Below are 22,648 nucleotides of genomic sequence, written 5' to 3'. Positions count from 1 at the left end.
AGCTCTGGGGTTTCAGGGGTGGGCTGAGCGTCTCCGCCAGCCCCCCTCTGGGGTTTCAGCCGCTGGCTCCTGCCAGCTGGGGTCTCAGCCCACTGCCAGCCTGGGGTTCCTTCACCCAGGCCAGCAGCGAGCGCTGAGTGGGATTGGTGTCGGGACCCCGGCTGACAAGGGGCCAGCAGTGGGAACCCCAGAGCAGCAGCAGGCTGAGTGGCTCAGCCCACCTCGCTCTGGGGTTTTGGCCACTGGCTCCTGCCAGCTGGGGTCTCAGCCCGCTGCCAGCCTGGGGGAAGAAACCCCAGGCCAGCAGCAGGTGCTGAGTGGGACCGGCGGCGGGACCCCAGCTGGCAAGAGGCCAGCAACAGGAACCCCCAAAGCGGTGGCAGGCCAAGCGGCTCAGCCCGCCCCGTGTGCCATCAAAAATCGGCTCGCATGCCACCTTTGGCACATGTGCCATAGGTTGCCAACCCCTGGTCTAAAGAGACACTGTGCTGTGTCAGCAGCTGCTATAGTGTCATAGACTTTAAGGCCAGAAGGGACTATCATCTAGTCTGACTTCCTGCACATTGCAGCCACAGAACCTCACCCCGCCCACTCCTGTAATAGACTGTCCCTTAACCTGTGGCTGAGTTTAACCTGAAGTCTTTAAATCATGATTTAAATTACAGAGAATCCATCATTACTCTAGGTTAAACCTGCAAGTGACCCGTGCCCCATGCTGCAGAGGAAGGTAAAAAAACCCACAGGGTCTCTGCCAATCTGACCTGAGGGGAAATGCTTTCCTGATCCCCAATATGATGATTAGTTAGACCCTGAGCACGTGGGCAAGACCCACCAGCCAGACACCTGGGAGAGAATTCTCTGTAGTAACTCCGAGCCCCCCTCCCCACCTAGTGTCCCATCACCAGTTGTTGGGGACATTTACAATGGCAGATGTAGGCAGCCTCATCACACCATTCCTCCACACACTTATCAAGCTTGGTGTTGAAGCTAGTTAGATTTTTTGCTCCCACTGCTCCCCTCAGAAGGCTGTTCCAGAACGTCACTGCTTGGTTAGATGGTTAGAAACTTCCATCTAATTTCAAGCCTAAACTTATTGATGGCCAGTTTATATCCATTTGTGCTTATGCCAGCATTGGCCCTTAACTTAAATAACTCCTCTCCCTCCCTGGTGTGTATCCCTGTGATATAGTTATAAAGAGCAATCATATCCCCCCTGAGCCTTCTTTTGGTTAGGCTAAACAAGCCAAGCTCTGAGTCTCCTCTCATAAGGTAGCTTTTCTGTTCCTTGGATCATCCTAGTAGCCCTTCTCTGCACCTGTTCCAGTTTGAATTCATCTTTCTTAAACATGAGAGAATTGCACACACTATTCCAGATGAGGTCTCACCAGTGTCTTGTATAATGGCAGTAACACTTCTCTGTCTCTACTAGAAACAGGGGTGGTTCCAGGCACCAGTGCAGCAAGAGCGTGCCTGGGGCAGCAAGCCGGGGGAGGGAGCGGCCTGCCGGTCGTCGTGAGGGCGGCTGCCAGGGAGTCTTCGGCGGCATTTCTGTGGGAGGTCCGCCAGTCCTACGACTTCGGTGCAATTTGGCAGCAGGTACGCCGAAGGCATGGGACCAGTAAATCACCCACAGAACCGCCACCGAATCCGTGTGACCAGGGAGGACCTCCTGCAGAAAACCACCGCCGAAGGCTGCCTGACTGCCATGCTTGTGGCAGCAAAACACAGAGCCGCCCCTGACTAGAAATATCTCGTCTGATGCATTCTAGGACTGCATTAGCCTTTTTCTCAGCCACATCACATTGGTGGCTCATAGTCACCCTGTGATCAATCAATACACCCAGGTTGTTCTCCTCCTCTGTCATTTTCTCTTGAAATGTTCTGAAGAGAAGCTGCTCACCTCACCACCCCTGGGGATCAATGCTGTGCCACGCAGACAATCTGGCTTTGATTCCTACTCTCCTGTCCCAGAGCAGGCCTGATGCCCGAACTGGTTTCTACCCTGCCATGAGGAAGATCCAGGGTTGACTCCCAGTTGCCCTGAGCCCTCCCAGGGGACACTGCTGTGCCAGAGAGGAGACTCAAATTTAATTCCTGCTGCCTGGAGTTGGGAAGACCAGGGGGATTCCAGAAATCAGTGCGGTGGCCAACACTTACTGCTCTGGGCTCCCACTTTGGGAGAGTGGGGAATTAGGCATCTCACCTCTGATGATATTTTGTTCCAAAAGTTTGGAGGGTTTCTAGGGCTTCATGTGGTCTGGAATAATCACCAGGTCTGGCTTTGGCTGGCAACGGATTTTCACCAGTTCATAATAACGTTCTCCTTCCTGCCAGGGCAACAGGACAAGATGGTGAAAGAGGAGCACTATCAGTCAGATTGGATCTACAGTTGGGTAGCTTCATCTTTCACTGTTCTGCGTTCCTTTATTCTCTTCTCCTCACCCATTCTGCCTCCACGAGCCTCTACTTCCTCCTCTCCCTCTCGATTCCCTCCCACTCCCAGGGCTGGAGACTCGGGCGGTGTCAATCAGCCTTCCTGCACTGAAAGGAACAGCTTTACACCACCAAAGAATCTGGCCCCCACTGTCTCTCTGACTGCTCCTGTTGCTTTCCTCCCCATTCTCTCTGCCCTGGTCTTGCTCCCTTTCTTTCTCTTCCATGGCAGGGGGACAGTCTCTCTCCCGTCTCCTCCTGAATCAAGTTTGTGTAGCCCAAAGCCGAGGGAGCGAACAGGAACGGCCGAGAGCCTGGGCTTCCTCCTTTTGTTCACTCATGGCAAAACGGACTTCTAGAGAAAGGCTGACTCGGCAATCTGACCGGCAGGAAACGCAGCCCTGCGGTCTCCCCCTGGCCCGATTTCCTTGGTTAAGGTGTGGCTACAGTCAGGGGAGTCTCTGCTGGAACATGGCCCCTTCTAGCTGGATAGCTCCATGTCCCAGCTGCTGCCAGGCTCTGCCCTGCTGCGCCCTGCACAGTCAGTGCCACTAGAGCAGAGCAGTCCTGACTGGCAGAATCCCTCACCCCGGTGGGCATGGCAGGGAGAGCAGAGCAACGCACAGAGCCTAGGGGGCTGAGGGAGGAGCTGGTAGAACCATGATCATGGTCGGAGCTATAAACTGAACTGGACCCACTGGAGCTAGAGGGGACTTCAGGATGATGTTCCTGATCAAATCACTTCTCTCCTGGCACCACTAAACACTCCCTGACATCAGCAATAAAATCCTCCAAGAATGGGGTGTCTGAGATCATCTCTCCTCCCCTCCCCAGCAGCCCTTTACTCATCACTGGACTTAGCTGCTTGAACCGACGGGAAACCAATGTCCTAGGATGCTCATCTCACACCCTCCAATGGGTCTCTATATTTACAGCAAGGACATCCAGATTCCTAAACACGGCTGCGGTGCCCCACGTGCCAGATTCTGGTGTTAGTTACACCAGGGTAAGTTTGCAGTTACGCCACCGATATCTGTGGAGTTACTCTGGACTCACACCAGCATCACTGAGACTCGGGGCCCATGATACATGCCCTGTGCTTTGCAGCAAGACCCTCCACCCAGCAGACTTTATGATGGGGCAAACCACCATCACAGCTTGTTCATTTCCTGTTCTGTTCTATCTAGTGTAGAATAAAAAGATCAGACCTAAAAGAAGCCACCATTCTCGCCCGCAGACGCCCCTTCGCCAGAGTGATGAGTGTGCCACCTGGGTGCTGGGGTTAAAGTACAGGGGGAAGCAGAGCTACCCCACTCTGCTGTATCAGAGGGAGAACTCCCCCCTCCACCTTAGCTGGTGCAGGGACAACCCCCCTCTTTCCATTTCAATATACTGAAACTGCTGCTTGGGCACCTGTAGAGTTCTGCCCTGGCCCATGGAGTCTCGCTGCTCTCTCTGTCTTGGTAACAGAAGTGGGGTGGTGGAGTTAGTGTGTAGTGTGTGTTTGCTCACTCCTAGGGGCTCGGCTCGGGGCACGATGAAAAAGAAAAACAAAACAATATCCACTTTCTATTTCGCGCTGGTGACCCTGCTGCAGCTCCCCGGGACGAGGAGACCAGCGTGTCCATCTGAGAAACACACGCCAGGGAAGCACTGAGGCCACAGCCAACTGGAGTGTGGCCCCACCCTGCAGTACAGCCAAATGCAGAGGTGCTCAGCATTTCATGGCCCCTAAGATGTCACTGTTCTGCCCATAGGGTACAGCCAGCTCTAAACCGGTTAATCTGGCTCTCATCGCTCTGTATCTTACCCATCGGCGGGAGTCTCTGCACTCTCTTCCTCTCCACACTCTGCATGTCTTCCCCCCCGCAGCACTTCTCCCCATCTACTTCTGCTGAGCATGACTCCCGCCTACCAATCCCCTCTTCCTCCTCTCAATGTTGTCTCTTTCACTCTTCCCCAGGATGCAGCTCTCTCTCCATCTGCTTTCTCTCTTTAACCTGGGAGCCTGATCCTGTAGCACTCTACCTGAGAAATTCCCATTGGGCCACTAGATTGGATCCAGGATGTATCTCTCCGCCACCCTTTGGGTGCGAGTCTGTGTTTGTTCTGAGTTTATTGTCTCCCGTGTTACTGCTGTAGCCCATAAGATTACTTTGCTAACTATTATATCCTACTAATCCAACCAGCCGTATCAAATAATATGTTTCTCTTTCTGAATTAATCCATTTCATATACGATTCTTATATTTTATCAGCATTAATTCCTATGAAATTAGGATGTGTTGAGGCACATGATATGTGTTTCCTAATAATTATACATAGAATAAGTTTTTCTGAAATGCAAGAAGCCTATCGGCCTGTATCCGGTAAGATCAGCTAAACAGCTAAAAGTATGATCAGTTAATAGTAAAATCAGCATAAAGGCTGGCAACCACTGGCACAGATAGAAATGGTCCCTGAACTTTGGGGAACCGAAGGGAGGAACTACACCCAACACTGAACAGGTTTATCTGGCGTCTGCAACCGGTTGGTACCCGCAGGGTACACCACAAACCTGGAAGTCACCAAGAGAGCCTAGCTTGGCAGTTTTCGGAGTGAGACAATCCTTATTAATATGTGGAGAGTAAGTGTCATAATCCACTAACCTATAGGAGAAGGGTACCCATAAATTTCTTAGGGTACGGAAATAAGATTTGGGCCTGAATTACATAGTGTCAGGATTCTATAAAATATCATGTAAGGATATCTTAGGGAGCTTTTTTCTTTTCTTTGTTCTCCTATATTCTATAGACTATCATGCTATCAGCTCAGCATGTGCAGTACAGTAGAACTACTCAACATTCCTAACTATTGGGGAGGCCAGAACCATCGTGTTATCGAGCATGTCAGGCGCAAGGCTGGTCCTTCACCTCCTATTACCGGGACCTCGAGGAAGGGTGTGGTATGTTAGGTTAAGGTATTTATAATAGGAATGTTACCACCAGGAGTTTTGGAATTCTTTTACTGTTTTGTAGTCATAAGTTTCATAGCATTTATTATTCTTTTGTTAATCGCAATAAAGCTTTTATCGATTTGGTATTGTCCTCAGTGTAAGTGTTTTTGCCAAGCACCCCGAGAGTCCTCTCCCGATATAGAACTCTCTGAGTTCTCGGAGCCTGTCGTCTGAATTGGACAAGAACCTATAAATCTTCTGGTCGGATGCGATCAGTGGCGAGCCATAACAGCTAACCCATAAAATTCAGGTCAACACTGCAAGCTCTGTGAAGCTCTCGGCTTATCTATAAGTGACTAATAATAGTGTAGGAATGGTTTCCTTTGGGGCTGCATATTTGTGCTCCCATCTAGCCTTCACTGAGCAGCAATTTCACTTACTTTCAGCTAGAAGTACTTGCTCTAGGTTTTCACTGTTTTTTCCAAACCAGTGAATGTAGCAAAATAACCCATTTGCAGCAGCTATTTCCAAATGAGAGCTAATTCTCATCTGCTCTGCCCTGCCTCCACGGCGCTCCCCCTACCCCTTCACTGACAAAGACACTCAACGTCGCTGGCGCTTTCCATCTCCCTTACCTGTCCTGAGAGACGGCTCTGCTGGGGAGTATTTGCTGCGCAGCTCCAGTGCTTTAGCCCCTCTCCAAACACCCCATGTGCTGTGGAGCGATTGTCCTGGTGACTCTTCCTCCTTTCAGCTCATATGCGTCCAACAAGTCACATAACCTGATGGAGGAAGCGGTGCTAGGACATGAGTTGTTTCCTCCTATTGTCTGCAGGGAGAAAGGATACAGATGAGCTGGAGAAAGTAAAGGCAGCAAAAAAATAAAAAATAAAAAAAAATAAAAAAAATACAGCCCCGAAATCTGGAACCCAGCATGCATCAGTGTTTGAAACACCTGAGCCTGCCCAGCCCTCCTTCAGGCCCTTTGCCCCTCTCCGCATTAGGAAATGAGCCAGGTTTGAAAACCTTTTCAAGAGAAAACCAAGGTGCTGGTCCCTGTCTAGAAAGCCTGAAATGGCCACACCCCAGTAGGCACAGAGCCCCTGTGATGTCCCACCAAGTCCAGAAGTTTTGGCTTTTTGTCCATAGCGTGAAACTTGTGGGCACTGGGGAGCAGAGAAGTGTCAATAGTAACTCCTTGCCTCTGGCGTTTTCTCCTGCTGGGAGTACATCTGAATTTGTTAAGGCTTTGTATGAAATGCAGTTTCTGAAATCTCCGGTCATTGGGCTGGCTCATGGCAGCTTCACAAACTGATACCTTCCCCTGGAGGTTACATCATGTGCTCTAGAAAATAACCTTAAAAAGTGAAGTCAGACTGGATATGAACTGAGGCAGCAATGTCTTCCTGACATCAGGCCTGAGAGAAATATCAGCTGCCTCAATCATCTCAATATGATGTACACTCTGAAGCCTAATGATGATCATTTGAATGTCAACAGTGTTGTCAACAATTTAATATCAGAGGCAAGAGAATCACATTATGAAGGTTTGTGCAATCTCCTGCAAATGGCATCTCAGTTTGGTATCATAGGTGCACAAAGGTTGGGTTGTAGATGGAGCTTCTTTTTTCCAGTCAGCTAAACAGATGTCAGACTGGCTTGGTTTGCTCACTGTTTGATACTGTAAAACAGATGCTTTCCTTTCTGGAACTGTATTTGTGATGGTACATCTACCTGGTGAAGTGCACACAGATGATACGACTGTGCTGCAATAATTCAGGCAGGAAATGATGTGGAATCTGGTGTCTCTAGGTGGTTGTGGTGAGGGGGCTGGAGAACAGGCAGCCACTGGGTCCCTTAATATGGTCTATATCATGGAATTGTCCTGAAGCAAACTTTCAAAAAGGTAACAGCCCGATTTAATCCCTGTCCTACTAGAAATTAACCTGAGTCCTCCACACACAAGGGCCTTTGAACAACCATGGGAAAACAGCAAGTTTGGGGCTCTACTGACCTGTGGCTGGTTCAGAACCGGAGACTGAGAGATAAATGGTCATTCTATTCCCCCCCAAAAGCTGGTTTTAAGCTGCTGAGCAATCGCAAGGCATCCCTGCCCCCGCACTCTCAAAGGATTGATTAAATCCAGCTTTAACCCGGCCACCTTTCCTTTTCAAAACAAAGGGTCTGATCCTGCAACCGCCTCATTCACACAAGGCGTCCTAGCGAAGCCAAAGGGGCGGCTTGCTGAGTGAAGGCTACTCCCTTAGTGCAGAGGTCACTAGGGCAGGTAGGCTGGGGCATTTGTCGCTTAGAAGGACACAGGACCAACGTTTAGCACAAGCCGCCCCGTTCTGCTTGGATCAAAGAGCAGTAGCAACAGCATTGGCTGGCTTCTGCAGCCACCTGACCCACACAAAGAAGCCAGTGTCATTGGGAGAGCGAGGAGGGGCAGGCCCTCCAAGGCTGAGGTCTGTGAGGACAGAAAAAGCCACAGTCTTGTGCGTCTCCTCCCTGCACAGAAATCCTCCTCCCTTCACCCCACTCCCCGCTGTGTGCACAGGAAGGAGAGACTCCACTGCACAGTGGAAAATTCCACCCTCCTCTCCCCAGCGCACAGAACGTTTACATTAAAAACAAGTTGCCTGTGTTTCTCTTTCCTGTGTCCTGCTGCCCAGCCTCCGCCCCTCTCCCTCTGCAACGCGGCTTTTTGTTGTGAAATTCAAACAGGAGCAGAGTTTTAGCTGAGCCATTCTGTGCACTGGTTCAAGGACAATTCTTTCCCGAAGATCTCTCAGATGGAGTCTGGCCCAGCAAGACGATTAAACTCCGTACCTAGCCACAAACCAGCGTGATCCAACATCTCAGCAACCCTACAATAACAATACAATGTGCACAGTCCAAATCTCTGGGGCAATCAGGTACTAAACTTTGAGCCCGCTCCTGCAGCTCTTACACACACAGACACATGAGAGTCAGTGGGACCCCTCAGGTGAGGAAGACGTGCAACAATGGGGCCCACTAGCTGGTTCAGCTTGTGACCGAGCCCCCAACCATGCCCTCACTGGGCCCAGATGGGAGCAGTATCAGGCCCTGAGATAGCGGCATTGCCGCCTTCTGAGCCGCAGGCAGGGAGGTCTGCGTTTCCAGAGCCGAGAGTTCTGCTGCAAATGTTGTCTAGCTGACGATCACAATGCCCAGCTCTGCACACTGTGGTCACCTGAATGTTTTAATGATCCCCACAGAGCAGTACTTTGCGCTCCTGTCAGAAAGACAGCCCCCTTTCAGGTGACCACAGCTACATGTTTGCCATCCTCACTCTCCTTACAACGCTAGTGGGGCACACTGAGCAAGGAGCCTACCCAGAGAGTTGAAGCATCTCCCCTCCAGCAAGTCCTCACTCGCACAAGCCTAGGAACCAGAGTCCAGCCCAGTAGACCCAGTGCTGACGTTCATTCGGACAGACTAGGGTGCAGCACCAGAAGTAGACCCCCGATCCTGCAAATAGATGCACTAGCCCTGCCTCTCAACGTGGGATTCCATTGACTCTGGGGACTCCTGCACCCACACAGAATCCCACTGACGTCAATGTGACGCCATAACGGCACAGGGGTACAGGCTAATGCATCCGTTAAGGAGGAGCAAGGACCTAAACAGCTGAGACATTTGCGAATGAGAAATCAGCATTTTCCTTTATGAAAATGACATTTCAACCTTTTTCTGAAAAAGGCTTAAATGCAAATTCCCCTGCACCTGAATAATCCAGGGCATTGTAACTGACTGGCAGGAGACGGAGTCTGAGCATCACAATGAGGTGACAGCTAAAACTCTCTGCAAACTAATGGCCTATTCCCCAGAGGTGCAGAGAACAAGCAACTCCCACTGGAATCAGAGAATATCAGTTTCTCAGCAAGTCACTGGATCAGGGCCCTGGAAGATTTAAAAGGAAAAAAAAAGATGGCAGGGTTATGTTCCTAAGCTCTTGCTAGACCGTGGGTCCTCGCACAGATTCCATAGGCAACGCCACCACTGCCAGAGAAGCTGAAACTCCAGTCATGAAAGAAAGCACTGGTGCAAAACTACCCATCTATTATCCCAACTCTTTCTGCAAAGCGAAAACACCTCACATGCGCACACAGAGACACAGGCACTTCCTTTAATAAAACAAACGAATGCAGCATTAGGGTTAGGTTTTAAATGCACAACAGTCAGGACATTCAGAAACCTGTTTCCTACATCAACTGTCACTCAGCACGTATCAGTAATTTGTATTACTATAGACTTAAAAGAAAGCCTTATATATAAGAAAGCATTAAGTCTATAGTAATACAAATATATACATGTGCACAAAATGGCTAAGTTAGTTATAGTGGAAGCTACTAATGTTTAATCCATGTGCATTTCTGAGGTAAACCCTCATGCTGGATTAGAGAGGAGTAGGTTTTTATTTAATGTCTATATTTTAGATTATATATCCTTTCTCTACACACACATATACACAGAGAGGGGAGAGGAGGGGCAAGGGGGAAGGGAGTCAGTCTAGTTCTAACACAGATATTATTTTTAATGGCATTGTGACATTCAAGACAAGGGGTTTAAATTCCACAGCCCTTCCTCTACCAAAGGCTTTCCCAGTAAGTACAGAGGGATGCATCTGATTAGTTGCTGCTCTCCCAAAGGCTGCACTTCACTTCAGTTTTGCTTTCCCCCACCAGCAATGTGTGAGCACGAGCCAGGCTGGGAAAGCAATACAAAGCTCCATTCAGCCCTCATTTCTGAGAGTAAAGTAAACCACACACACCCACGCCCACCAGGAGAATTCACAGGACTCTGGTAGCTGCTGGGTGAAAGGATTTCAGTCCCTTTGGCTTTGCCATTCCCATCTTCACTTTCCTCAGTTTCGCATTACCCTAGTCGTGCTTTCCTGGGGAAGGATCTGCCTTGTGCAAACAGGAGGAAGCATCTGGGTAAGTTGTTGGGGGTTTGGACGGGGGAAGACGAGGCTGGGTTGCAGCCTCTCACTGCTGTGACAGCAGTGGACTTGCACATATTAAGCCAAAATGATCTCAAGGATCTTAATGCACCTCCTGGTACTGGAGGTTTTGTCCACACTGCACAAGCAGTATGCTAAGCGCTCCCTGCTCAGGAGGGACTTGGGCATTCAGTGTCCAGGAAGGCTGCAGGTCAGGACTGAGCTGTACTGGCAGAGCCCCAGGACTGGGATAAGCCAGGGGTGCAGCAGAGGGGGATCACAATCCATGTGTGTGTGAGTGGAGTCTGGGATAGGTGCCACTGCTCAGCACTGAGGTGAGCCAGCAGGGCTGTGTGGGGCCCAGGGCTGGGATAGCTGGGGCTGTTGCAGGGGGGCTGGGAGGGGCACTGCCATGTGGGGCCCAGGGCAGGGGATGCCGCAGGCCAGGAGTGAGGTGCACTAGGAGAGGAGTGAGTGGGACCCCCAGGCCTGGTATAGCCAGGGGTGCTGGAGGACAGGCTCAGCAGTGCTGTTTGTGGGGGCATAGGATTGTCGCAGAAGGGAAGTGCATTAACATAACAGTGGATGGAAAGCTAGCACTGACCCTGGCTCAGGAGACTCACCATCATGGGCCCTGTCTACGCTCAGCTCGGCTCAGCTCAGCTCAGCTCCATTGGGGTTTGCAAGGGTGGGAGCTCTACTGCAGACAGAGCTGTGAATGCTGACATTTGTTATTCTCCCCCCTCCCCCTGAGATCACCCCCACTCCTTCCCCCAGCTCTGGACTCTCCCACATACATTTTTGCCATTCCACTGACCATTCAAAAAGCCTTTGCTAATGCTGCCCATTTTGCTTCTAGCCAGATACTTAGCTTACACTAATACGCTAAAACAGCAGCTCAAAGGCCCCAGCCCAAGGCGTGCCACATCCCCAGCGCTCAGAGGGTTTGGCTACACTTGCAGCTGTACAGCGCTGGGAGTTAAAGCTGTCTTCGTACAGCTGAGTAGGGAAAGCGCTGCAGTCTGGCCACACTGACAGCTACCAGCACACTGTCGTGGCCACATTTGCAGCATCTGCAGCGGCATTGGGAGCGGTGCATTATGGGCAGCTATCCCAGCGTTCAAGTGGCTGCAACGTGCTTTTCAAAAGGTGGGAGGAGGGGGGAGTGTGACAGGGAGCATGGGGGAGAGAGAGAGTGGATTTTTGGAGCCGACACTCTGTCAGCAGCTGCAAGTTCTGACGCCCTCCCCCACCCCTCTCTCGCTCACTGAAAGCAAATAGCCTTCTTTGTTTTTTTCCCTCACAGACCAGATAAGCAGCGTCCCCGAAACGGACCCCCCCCACTCCCTCCCTCCCGCATGCCCCCTCTCTTCAAGCAAACACTAGCTGTGGGCGTTCCAAAGGGAGCTCATTCACAGCAAACAGGAGTTGTGTTTGTTTTTTTAGATAAGCAGCTCCAGGAGCCCGGAGTTCACAACAAAACAAACAGAGGCATCACAACAAAACAAATAGTGTAATCTTTACTTAAAAGCATTATGGGAAGCTTCCGGAGGTCAGTTACAGCTTAGTAAGATTATTCCCTGTTTACACTGGCACCCCAGCGCTGCAGCACCAGCGCTATTCTCTTTATTCCTCTCGTCGAGGTGGAGTACATGTAGCGCTGTAGCCAGGGAGATACAGTGCTGTATGTGCCTTGCCAGTGTGGATGGGGAGAGAGTTACAGTGCTGTAAAGCCACCACCAGTGCTGTAACTCTCAAGTGTAGCCAAGGCCAGAGTGGATTCACTGCCTCACAAAGCCTTGGCTGCTTCCTGCCTTGTCACCCTTGTGTAACCCCCAGCAGGACAGACGGGCCTGTGGGCAGGCTGAGGGTGGAGAATGAGGCCCCTAGGGTCTCGGGCTGTTCTGCCACTGACTCTGTGACCTCAAGCAAGTAATTTAACCTTTCCAGGCCTTACTTCTCATCCGTCCAATGTCTCCAGTGGTTTCTTCCTGGCTTTATCTCAAGCCTATCCTCCATCCTCATCCTCCTTGACCTTTCTCCTGCCATTGACCTGTGACTCTCACCTTGCTTGGTTCTCCTGCATCTCTGATGGCTCTTCCCCCCTCCTTTCCCACTTCTCTATGGACGCTCCCTAGCGCTCCATCTTGGGTCCTCTCCTCTTCTCCCTCTCTATCCCATCATTGGGAGACTTCATCTGTTCGCAGAGGTTTAGCTGTCAGCTGTGTGCTGATGACTTTCAGATACAGTTTTCTGCCATGGACTGCTCTCTCACTGACTCTCCAACAGCTCCTCTTGGGAAGTTCACTGTAAACTCAAATTCAGCATGGCCAAAAACAAGCTTACAATCTCCCCTACTGAACATCTTCGCTGATTTTGTTCTAGGTTACAGCTGACCAAACCATCATCTCTCGCATCATCCCGGCCCATAACCTGGCTGATATCTGTGACTCCTGTCTCTCCTTCTCCCCACATATCCAGGCCATTACTTATTCCAGTTACTCATTCCGTCACAATATTTTAAATAAACCACACTTTCCTTTCTGCCCTGAGGATCAAGTTGCTTGTCTTCATCCCTCTTCGGTCAACCAGCCTTAGCCACCTCTGATCCATCTGTAAATGCTGCTGCCAAAACCACCTCTCCCTCACCAATTGCTCCAACCACATCAACTCCCACTGAGTCACTTCACTGGCTCCCCAGCTCCCTGAACATCAAATACAAACTTCTTGTCTTTGCTCCTAAGCCCAGCCTCTCAGACATGGTCTCCTCCCACACGTCCCACCTCTACATCCAGCCTGCTCTGCCAGCGCGGCCAGCCTCAGCATTCCTTCCCAGCCTCCCACAGACACCTCCATCCCCATGACTTCTTCCCTGCTGACCCTTACGACTGGGGCACACCCCACAATACAGTCACCAAGCCCACCTCCTTTCACCTCATCCAAGCCTTTCCTAAGAACCCACCTCTGCCAGGAAGCCTATGGGGAAACAAGGTGGAAGTAACAAACCAAACACAGACTCAGCTTGGATGAGCCATCCAGATGGGTCCACACCTCACTTCCAAACCACCTGATCTTAGTATGGACAACCTTGTCCTCCTGTTCACCTCCCATTGTTGCCTTCTTCTGACCCCTCCCTTGGTGTGTCTGCTCCAATACAGATTGCAAACTCGCTGGAGCAGGGATCATTGCCTTTTACTTGTTATGGGGAAGTACCTTGCACATTTGGGACACTTGAAAATAAAATAAGATAAATAAAATAAATAATAAATAAATTAATAATAAAATAATAAATAATAAATAAATAAATAAATAAATAATAATAATAATAATAATGATGTTACCCCTCTGTAAAATGAGGAGACAGTACAGATCTGCCTATCAGGGGTGGCGTGAGGCTAAGCTAATTAGCATTTGTAAAGCACTCAGCTACCAATTGGAAGTTGCGGTACAACTACAGTCTTTTACGAGCAAGGATGCATTGGAACAGTGCTACTGCGATTTGTTCAGAATGGTTATGAGTTACCGCAGTTTCCTACCCTCCTTCTCTTGGGATATATGGCAACGGTAATGCATGTTGTCACATTCACATTAGCACATGCTCTTGTGTCTGCGAAATGCTCTCCGCTCCGTTTCTGGCAGCACCGGTGTTGTCCTTTAGCCACTCTGCCTTGGAGTGAGATTACATCAGATCTCACAAGCTGAAGCAGGTTGGACCTGGTCCGTACTTGGAAAGGAAACCTCCAAGGCAAGTCCAAGTGCTGCAGGAGGAGGTACTGGTGCTTTAGCCGAGGTTGCTTGTTCCTCTAAAGCCCTGATCCAGTGAACCATGTACTTAGCTTTAAGCATGAGAGTCGTAGCCCCACCCCCTTGAGTTCAAGAATGGAACCAGAATCAATCCAGCTCCCATTGAGTTCAATGGGACAACTCACATGCTTAAAACTAGGCTCATACCTGAGTAATTTAAACTTCCCGCTGCACTTTCCCTTAGTCACACTATCCCCTTCCCTGTCTCTCAAACGGGGCTGGAGCATTGCAGTGCACCGTGAAACAGCTGCCGCAATCCCAAGGGATGCGGCCTGCAGAGCACTTAGGGTCCGTGGGGACGAGAAGCACTGTGGGAATGCACATCTCTGTCTGATTGGGGTGCCTGTTCCCTCTCTCTCTCTCACCTGTAGCCACTTTCCAGGATGTGGGGTTCCCTGGGCCTCCTTCTGGTGTCAGCTCTCTTCCCCATCAGGAGAGCAGCTGCTGAGCGCTGCCCACGGATCTGCATCTGCGATAACATAAAGCACCACGTCATGTGTCTGAACAAGAACCTCACGGAGGTGCCCATCACCATCCCACAGGTCAGTCCCTGGGCACAGCGGGGGAAGGGAAGAGTCAGAGGCAAACGCAGCACAAAGTGCTCTTAAACTGCTCCCCACACACTTGCCACCACCATCAAAGCTCCTCACCCCCTGAGGCATCTGGGCACCAGTCTGATTCTCTCTCTCCCTGCACAGCACTGAGCCACACAGGCTGCTGTAGGACAGGGGAGAGGCAGCAGAACAAGATGCAGGCAGGTGTGGTTCACTTCATGCAGATGTCTGGGTTTCCGAAAGATTTGTGCAGTAACCTCGCAGCCTTTCAATGCCGTTGATGTGAAAATCTTAAGGGAGGGGTTGATCCACATGCAGGGCAGTTTGCAAGATGAGCTGGTCTGCTCAGGGTCAGCTCTTCTACCGAACAACATCATAAAAATAACTCAGCTGATCAATACAAAAAAAAAGTTACAATATTTTCTGGCCAATACACAGTCAGGCCCCTCTGAGGTGGTGATTGTTACAGGCCTTAAGCTAAAGCAGAGTCAGATAGCGAAAGAAGGAAACAAGGGAAACCCAGATGGCTGCAGGAAGGTGGTGTTGGTGTAAGAGACACTTTCCCCTCTGAGTCAGTACTGAACTAAGGCTCACGCAGGATGTTAGCGATTGCTGCACTGCAGGAAGCCTGGTTCAGCAGGACGAATGGTCACTATTGAGATCCCATCACAACTTTCTGCAGCAGACTGGAGGTGCTCTGGGAAGTGTCTCTTCCAAGTATTGACCAGTCATGATCCTGCTTGTGAGATTTGGCCAGATCACAGCGATAAAGGCTGCAGAGAGGCCTGGGACAGCCCGTCAATCTGCTGCAGAGAGGTGGGAGAGGTTGTGGATTCCATCTTCAGTAACTGATGCTTGTGTAATCAACAGGTCACCCAAAAATTGGATCTCCGGGGCAACAACATAAAAGTCATCCCTGGAGGAGCTTTCCTCCCTATCCCATACCTCACCCACTTAAACCTGCAGCGATGCAATGTGGAAAGTATTGAGGAAGGGGCTTTCAGGGGACTAGGACGGCTGATCTACCTCAACCTGGCTTCCAACAATATAGCCTTCATCTACCAGGAGTCCCTGGATGGGCTGTCTTCTCTTCAGCAGCTCATCCTGGAGAAGAACCGCATAGAAGAGATAAAGCCAGGGGCTTTCAGCCAACTGGGCTTCCTCAACTTCCTCAACCTTGGCGAGAACTTCCTGGTCTACCTGCCCGATATGGTCTTCCAGGGCCTGCAGCTGATCAAGTGGCTCCGCCTGTCCCATAATGCACTTCATGTCATAGCCACGGAGGCCTTTGCTGGGTTGCCGACCCTGAGGAGGTTGAGCCTGGACCACAACGAACTGCAGTCCCTGCCCACAGAGGCCCTGTCAAGGCTGTCGGGTACCACACGGCTGGACCTGGGACACAACCCTGTCACCTACATCGGCGAGGAGGCCATTGAGATGGCTTCACTGAAGCAGCTGTTCTTGGACAACATGGCCCTGCAGGATGTCTCACACAAAGCCTTTGTGAAGAGCCCCCTGCTGCACACAGTCGACCTCCACAATAACCAGCTGCAGGTGCTGCAGCCGCTGACAGAAGCCGCTCACCTGAAGAAAATCAACTTAACAGGGAACCCCGTGGTTTGCACGTGCTACATGCGACCCTTCAAGGAGTGGACGGAGAAAGCGAGGGTCCAGACCGATGTGCCATGTGCAGGCCCTGGCGCCTTCAGAGGTGAGCAGCTGGAGTCGCTGAGGTCCATTGATATGAAATGTGGGGGCCCTGCCCCGGACGAGAAGCGGCTCCCCAGCCCAGCCACCCCCAGAAGGGAGCCAGAGGGAGATGCTAAGATGAGGTGTCCAAAAGTCTGTGCCTGCTCCCCTGATTTCCAACACAGCAACTGCGAGAACAGAGGCCTCCGGAAGATCCCCAAGGGGTTCCCAGGCAACACTCAGCTGCTGGACCTGCGCCAGAACGAGTTCCACTCCATACCCAAGGGATCCTTCCCCGGCTTGAAGAAGCTGGTCTCGCTCCATCTGCAAAGCTGCAAGATCGCGGAGCTGCAGCCGGGGGCCTTCCAGGGCTTAAAGAAGCTGGTCTACCTCTACCTGTCTAACAACAACATTGCTGCCATAGATGCTGCTGCCTTTGGTGGGGCCCCCCTGCTCAGCTACCTGTACCTGGACCACAATGGGTTCACTTGGATGCCCACGGGAGCCTTCAGCCTCCTGCCCAACCTCTTCTCCCTCCACTTGCAGCATAACTCCATCAGCCAGCTGTCAGACAATGACCTGGCTGGGGCAGGGCAGCTACGCTGGGTCTACCTAAGCGGGAACCGCATCACTCGTGTGTCCCCCAGGGCCCTGAGCCCCGCCAAGATGCTCGAGAAGCTGCACCTGGATGAGAACCTATTGCAGGAAGTGCCCACCGGGTCCCTCAGGGGTTTGCCTGTCCTTAGTGAGCTGAAGCTGTCCAAGAATCCCATCAAGTCTATTGGGGACGGAGCCTTCCTCCCTGTAGCCAGGTCCCTGCTGCACCTGTATCTGGATAATATGGGGCTAGAACAGGTGAGAGGGAGAGAAAAGGGCGAGTGCCCCAGCCTAATAAAGCTAAATCCTACTATACAAGTTACTGTTCAGTCACCTCTCCTCCCTGCTCCCACTGGAGGGCGCTTCCCTGCAGCACGTTCCAGGGTTTCTTCTGGACGAAATGAAGGGGCTTCCAACCCAAAGCAATGGCCCCAACACTGGGGCTTGTACCACATCCTTTGGGAGATGATTGCTCAGCCTGAGGCCTCGCTTGGAAGAAAAGCTTCCCGATATTTAGCCTGAATTGCACCTTTGTTCAGTTTTATCCTGTTACTCCTAGTGATTATGCCCCCTCGGCCTGCCCCAACAGTCCCTCTCTCCCCCTCCTTGGCAATTGCACCTTTCACAGGTGCCAGATCCGCCCCATGTCACAGCCCAGCCAGGTTACAGGCTCTTCATTCCTTTAATCTGTCCTCATTAAGGGCTTGAGCCAAAGCCAAGGATAGTCAATAGAAAAATTCCTGTTTCTTTCAATGGGCTGTAGACCCTGCCCTAAGCACCTCCCTCCAGGGTCCAAATAATTGATATTTCTCTTTCCTCCAATTTGTCAATATGTCTTCTTGTCCTGTGAAGACCTATTCTGAGGGATTCACCTCTGCTACTCACCTGTTTCTCTCTCCTCTCAAGCACCCCAAATTGCCACCAGCCTCCTGCCAGCCAAGGCTCCTTTCAGGCTCAACAAGGCCACATCCGGGGCCTCCCATGCTGCTTTCACAGCAACTCCCAGCCCTGGGGAAGGAAAGCGCCAAACTTGGGTCCAGGGAGCTTGCCTGGCCATTCAACCACCCTGATCGGTTTTACTGTCAAGTCTCAAAACCCAGAACGAGGCCACTGCAGAGCCCAGTGTTTCTCTTGCTTGTAGAGAAGAAAGTGGAACACGTCCCTGCCAAATTCTTCTTTCCCTTTTAATGGAAATTTGGGTACATTCTGAGGTCCCCATAATGCAACCCAAACTGGTTATGTAAATTAAAGGGGTCTCAGTAGTTTTTCATAGCATGAAACCCTTGTTCAGCTACTTGTAACCAAATCTCTCCTCACATGTGACCCCAGAATCCTCAATGCTGGCTTTCACAGCTCCTCAAAGGAAGTGCCACAGGAATGGTGGTTATTGAGGTGCTCCTGGAATCTAGAGACCATCCTGAGCATGAGGGACTGAACCAAACCTGAAAACCAGAGGTGGGAAAGCGGAGTGGGCTTTTCCCTTTGTGACTGTCACAGAGGCTGACAATCTCTGCCACAGAGATGAAATTAAAATGGGGAACTGGATCCACAGTCTTGCAAGTAGAAAGCACGTACTCTACGGCGCTGACCCAACTAAGCACTTAAACACAAGTAGCGACTTTGGAAAAGACACTGCTATATGCTTAAAAAGTTAAGCACATGCTTACGTGCTTTGCTGGACTGGGGCCTGTTTAAACTAAGATAAAAAAATAAGATGACAATCAGCTAACCAGGGACTGAAAAAGCCCCTACAATCTGCTCAGTTCAGTGCCTTGCCATTAGTTAAAGGAAAACCTGAGTCAAAGTGAAAAGCTATATTAAGCGTAACACATCCAGTTGCCAAAAAGACAAAATATCAAATTGAAAAGGGTGTTAAATATAGCTATTAAGAATCACACACCTATGTATATAACACCGTACATTTACCCTGCACTTTCAAACACAGAACAGGTGAAATTCCCTGCTACAAAGAGTTTACAATCCAGAAAATAATGCAAAATGAAATAGGGACCCTGACAGCTTGAGTCTGATGCAGGTTAAGAGACACAAAGTGCAAGATTTCAATATGTGAAGCAGGTAGAGGCTTTCAGAGCTATTTAAAGCAATTAATATTTAGCACTAAATATTAAATACCACAATTACAATAACCAATAAAGACAGAGAACTCACTTTACACAGTAACTTTGAAAGTCTCTGCTTCTCTCACAATGAGCTCCTGCACTTCCTTTGTCTCAAATTATGTCATCAAACTGACCTGCGTGCTGGGAAGTATTGATACAAAGTGATAGTAACACAAGCCCCATTCATAGTGGAGGCAGGAACCAATGAGAGCTATTACTTACTTACTTATTTTATTTTATTTTCTTTCTTTCTTACACTTACTTTCACACACACACACACACACACACACACACAGAAAGTGCATGCAGATATTTAACTCCCTACTAAAATCATCCCACAGCTGTTTTCCTTTGACTCATCAGCCCCATCTCATCATTTGCAGCTTTCCTCAAGGGCCTTTGCTGGTCTGGGTCCCAGGCTGAAGAGTCTGTACCTGGACAACAACAACATGTATAACGTGCCTGACTTGCGCAGCTTCACAGGGCTGGAGGTCATCAACCTGAGAGACATCCCTTTCCACTGTGACTGCCAGCTCCTCCCACTGCGCAGGTGAGTCCAGCAGCCTGGCTGGGTCTGACTGACAGGAGGGTGTGGATCTCGGCTCAGTTCCTGCCAGGGAGATGTTCATACCACTGAAAATATCATTGCAACAGGGACCAATATGCAACTTTGCTGCCAGTCTTAGCAGGGAGGCTAATCCATGAGAACATTGAAATCCATGGGAGTTAGGAGCCTAAATACCTTTGAGGAGCTGGGCCCTCCTGCCTAGAGAGGAGCTCTCCACAGTAGGACTGAGACATATGGGTAGATGAGGGCAAAGAGAAAAGCAAAGGAACTGGCAGATCAGAAAAGACCATAGGTCCTCTGGTTGCCGGTCTCACCCAATTCCCAATGCCTGAGGCTTCCACGGGAGGAGTAAACACCACATAATGCTCCTCATTGTGCTGTAGCCTGCCATGTACTTCTTCATGACCGCAGTTGCTGCTCACCTTATACCCTGAAGTGTGAGGACTGGGAACCCTTGAAATTTGTCCTCGCTGGGGTGACTGCAGCTGCGATTCTTACTCTATACAACTGCATTGTTGGGGTGTTAAAACTTTCCAAACTGTTTGCACATGTGGGGAGACTGAAGTGCCCTGCCTGAGCTGTCCCCCTTCCAGGGGTACACAGAGGGCATCACTCTCTAGGGCTGTCAAGCCAGCCCCAAACTCCCTTTGAACTTGTTAACAGAGAGCAAATGCCCTGGTTTGCCAGCACAGCCATTTGTGCCAGTAATTTGCTAAGTCCACCTGGAGTTTCTCTAGGGCGGGATTCGGGGGCCAGTTTCGGGGCCCCCACAGCAGTGACTGAAAAAACCCCACACACTGAAAAAACCCCAAAAACACGTGTGCTCACGTTGGGCGGCTACTAGCGTCGGGTCCTTCTGGTCCTCCGGTCTTCGGCGCCCTGGGCGGACCTGCCGACTGCGCTGAAGCTGCCCTGAAGGTGGAGTGAAGGAGGTGAGTGACCTGTGCTGCCAGAACCAAAGACCCAGACCGGTGGTAAAAAATTAAAAAAAAAAAAGAGCCAGGAAAGGATCGGGCGGCTGGCCCCCTGCGGCCCCTGCACTGGGGCTGGGGCCTCTTAGGGGCGGGGGCCCGATTCGGGGGAATTGGTGGAATTGGCCTAAAGCCGGCCCTGGTTTCTCTCATCTCCTTCCTCTGTCTCTTGCCCCATTTTCAGATGGATTGACAAACTGAACTTGCGCGTGGGAGCCACCTGTGGGTCCCCAGCAGAAGTCCGTGGGCAGAAGGTGAAGCTTTCTGCTGTCTTCAAAAGCTGCCCAGGCTGGGGTATGGAGAAAGGCAGAAGAGCTCATCCAGACAAAGTCAAGGCCAAAATCAAAGCAGAAAGAAGCCCCAGCAAGGAAAAGAGGTCAGGAAAAGCACAAGCCAGAGGCACCAAGAAGAACAAAGCATAAGAGGGAGTGGCCCTGCTGCAGCTGCTGAAGTGTCTTATCAGCAGTGTGTGGCTGTGGATGCACTTGACCAGCTAGTAGGAAGCAGCTTAGTGAGAGAGAAGCTTTAATGGGCTTTCATCCACATTGCAGTGAGATTTCCATTGCACAGCGGAAAGGAGCAGATCTGACCGTAGCTATGGGAGACCGAGCTCTGGGGTTCTGGTGGGATGGGGGCTGGAAGGGCAGTGTGTGTTGCAGGGGAAGGAATTCAAAGAGGAAATCGCATTGAGAGGAAAAAGCAGATGTGAGAGTTCCTTCTGACAATCCCATGGTGCTTTTCATGAGGTGCTTTTCCCCTCCTGCTCCCCCGCTTCTGTGCCAAATCATAGCTTGAACAATTCCATTTTGTCTCCCTAAGTTCCTCTTGCAGTTTCAGTGGAACATGTTATTGTTCTCTTCCTGCCCTAAAGCGCTGTGTCGTGCTGCTGTGCATTATGTTTCACCCCAGAGGTGGCTGATCTTTAGTGGTGGGGGAACAATCTGCTGTCCCCAGGCAGGGTTTCATGTCACTTCTGATTCAGTGGCCAGCTACCTGCTGTGGAATGCAGCCCTTGCTGCAGAATTGGAGCTTCCAACCAAAACCTATACATTTCTAGCCCACCTGGTTGAGCAGGTAACACTGGAAACACAAAGCAAGTGTAACACATGCTGTATTGACTTTGTGAGTCTGCAGAGACCCTGAAACAATAACTGTGGCGGGGGTGGGGGGGAACACCCCACTGATCTCAATGGAGCATCAGGTCTCAAACCTCCTGATGAATATTGAAATGCCAACATTGCTAACTGTCCACTGCTGATGGTTTCAGAAGAAAAGTCCAGTAAATGTACATATCCCACAATCCCCAACCACCCTCTGTACCTTCCCAGGTGTCAACAGCTCCAATTGTCTTCCTGCCCAAGTTCCCAGATCTCTCCCTCACACTGCCACCCAGCAGGTCTGCGTCATTAATACAAATTGAAAATTAATGGATTTAAACCTCAAAATAAACAGCACAGGGGCTACTGTACTGAGTATTATTTATTTTTGTTCAGTAAAGCCCCTATTTTATTTTACATGAAGGGGCTGCAGAATCTCCCATCTCTCCAGAAAAAAGGAAGCCACACTGCAGCACGTAGGTCCTGCTCACAGCGCACTGGCTGGTGCCTGGTCTACATTGAGTGAGGTGGCAATGCTCTCTGTAGCCCCACAGGGAAGAAAGGCTCTATAGCCAATGGGATTAGCTACATGTTGTTGGAAAAGCTACAATATATGTATCACTGATCCTTTCCAAGGCTGGCAGCAGTTTGATGTATTCAGCGCCTCCCCTTCTGCCCCCTCCTATTTCAAAACACACTTAAAGACAGTGAAAGACTATAAGGGCTGGTGTCATCTAGTTTCTTCTTAGAGGGGGTGTTAGCCACAATCCTTTGCAATGGCAAACCCATCACCAAGTTTCACATATTGTTTCAACACCTAGGGCCAGACCTTTGGCTGGTTTATATTAGTGTAGCTGCCCTTGAGCTATACTGATTTACACTGGCTGAGACTTTGGCCTCTAGACTTTGTTC

The 22,648-nt window shown here is 50.4% G+C and overlaps 2 protein-coding genes across 3 annotated transcripts in view; one reads left to right on the top strand and one right to left on the bottom strand.

The window, feature by feature from the left end:
* Positions 1-14,609, bottom strand: part of LOC120372990 (chondroadherin-like) — a 21,887-nt gene extending 7,278 nt beyond the window's left edge. For both annotated transcript variants that reach the window (XM_039490685.1, XM_039490705.1), the window contains exons 1-3: positions 14,506-14,609; positions 6,003-6,196; positions 2,204-2,327 (exon numbers count right to left, since the gene is read on the bottom strand). The gene's annotated coding sequence lies outside the window, so the exon portion shown is untranslated. The remainder of the gene's footprint in view (positions 1-2,203; positions 2,328-6,002; positions 6,197-14,505) is intronic.
* On the top strand, positions 10,219-22,648 carry CHADL (chondroadherin like). Its single transcript, XM_039490670.1, has 5 exons — positions 10,219-10,331; positions 14,512-14,682; positions 15,565-17,238; positions 19,484-19,650; positions 20,824-22,648. Exons 2-5 carry the CDS (start codon positions 14,524-14,526, stop codon positions 21,059-21,061), a joined length of 2,238 nt encoding a protein of 745 aa, XP_039346604.1. The 5' UTR covers positions 10,219-10,331; positions 14,512-14,523; the 3' UTR covers positions 21,062-22,648.

Source organism: Mauremys reevesii, linkage group 1 (genome assembly GCF_016161935.1).
Source record: "Mauremys reevesii isolate NIE-2019 linkage group 1, ASM1616193v1, whole genome shotgun sequence".
In the NCBI taxonomy this organism is placed as follows: Eukaryota; Metazoa; Chordata; order Testudines; family Geoemydidae; genus Mauremys; species Mauremys reevesii.
This window is presented reverse-complemented; position numbering and strand designations above follow the sequence as displayed.

Coding starts and splice junctions, on each gene's coding strand:
- CHADL (XM_039490670.1), top strand. CDS start 14,524: ATGTGGGGTTCCCTGGGCCTCCTTCTGGTGTCAGCTCTCTTCCCCATC. Junction 17,239..19,483: donor ATAATATGGGGCTAGAACAG/GTGAGAGGGAGA, acceptor CATCATTTGCAG/CTTTCCTCAAGGGCCTTTGC. Junction 19,651..20,823: donor CAGCTCCTCCCACTGCGCAG/GTGAGTCCAGCA, acceptor CCCCATTTTCAG/ATGGATTGACAAACTGAACT.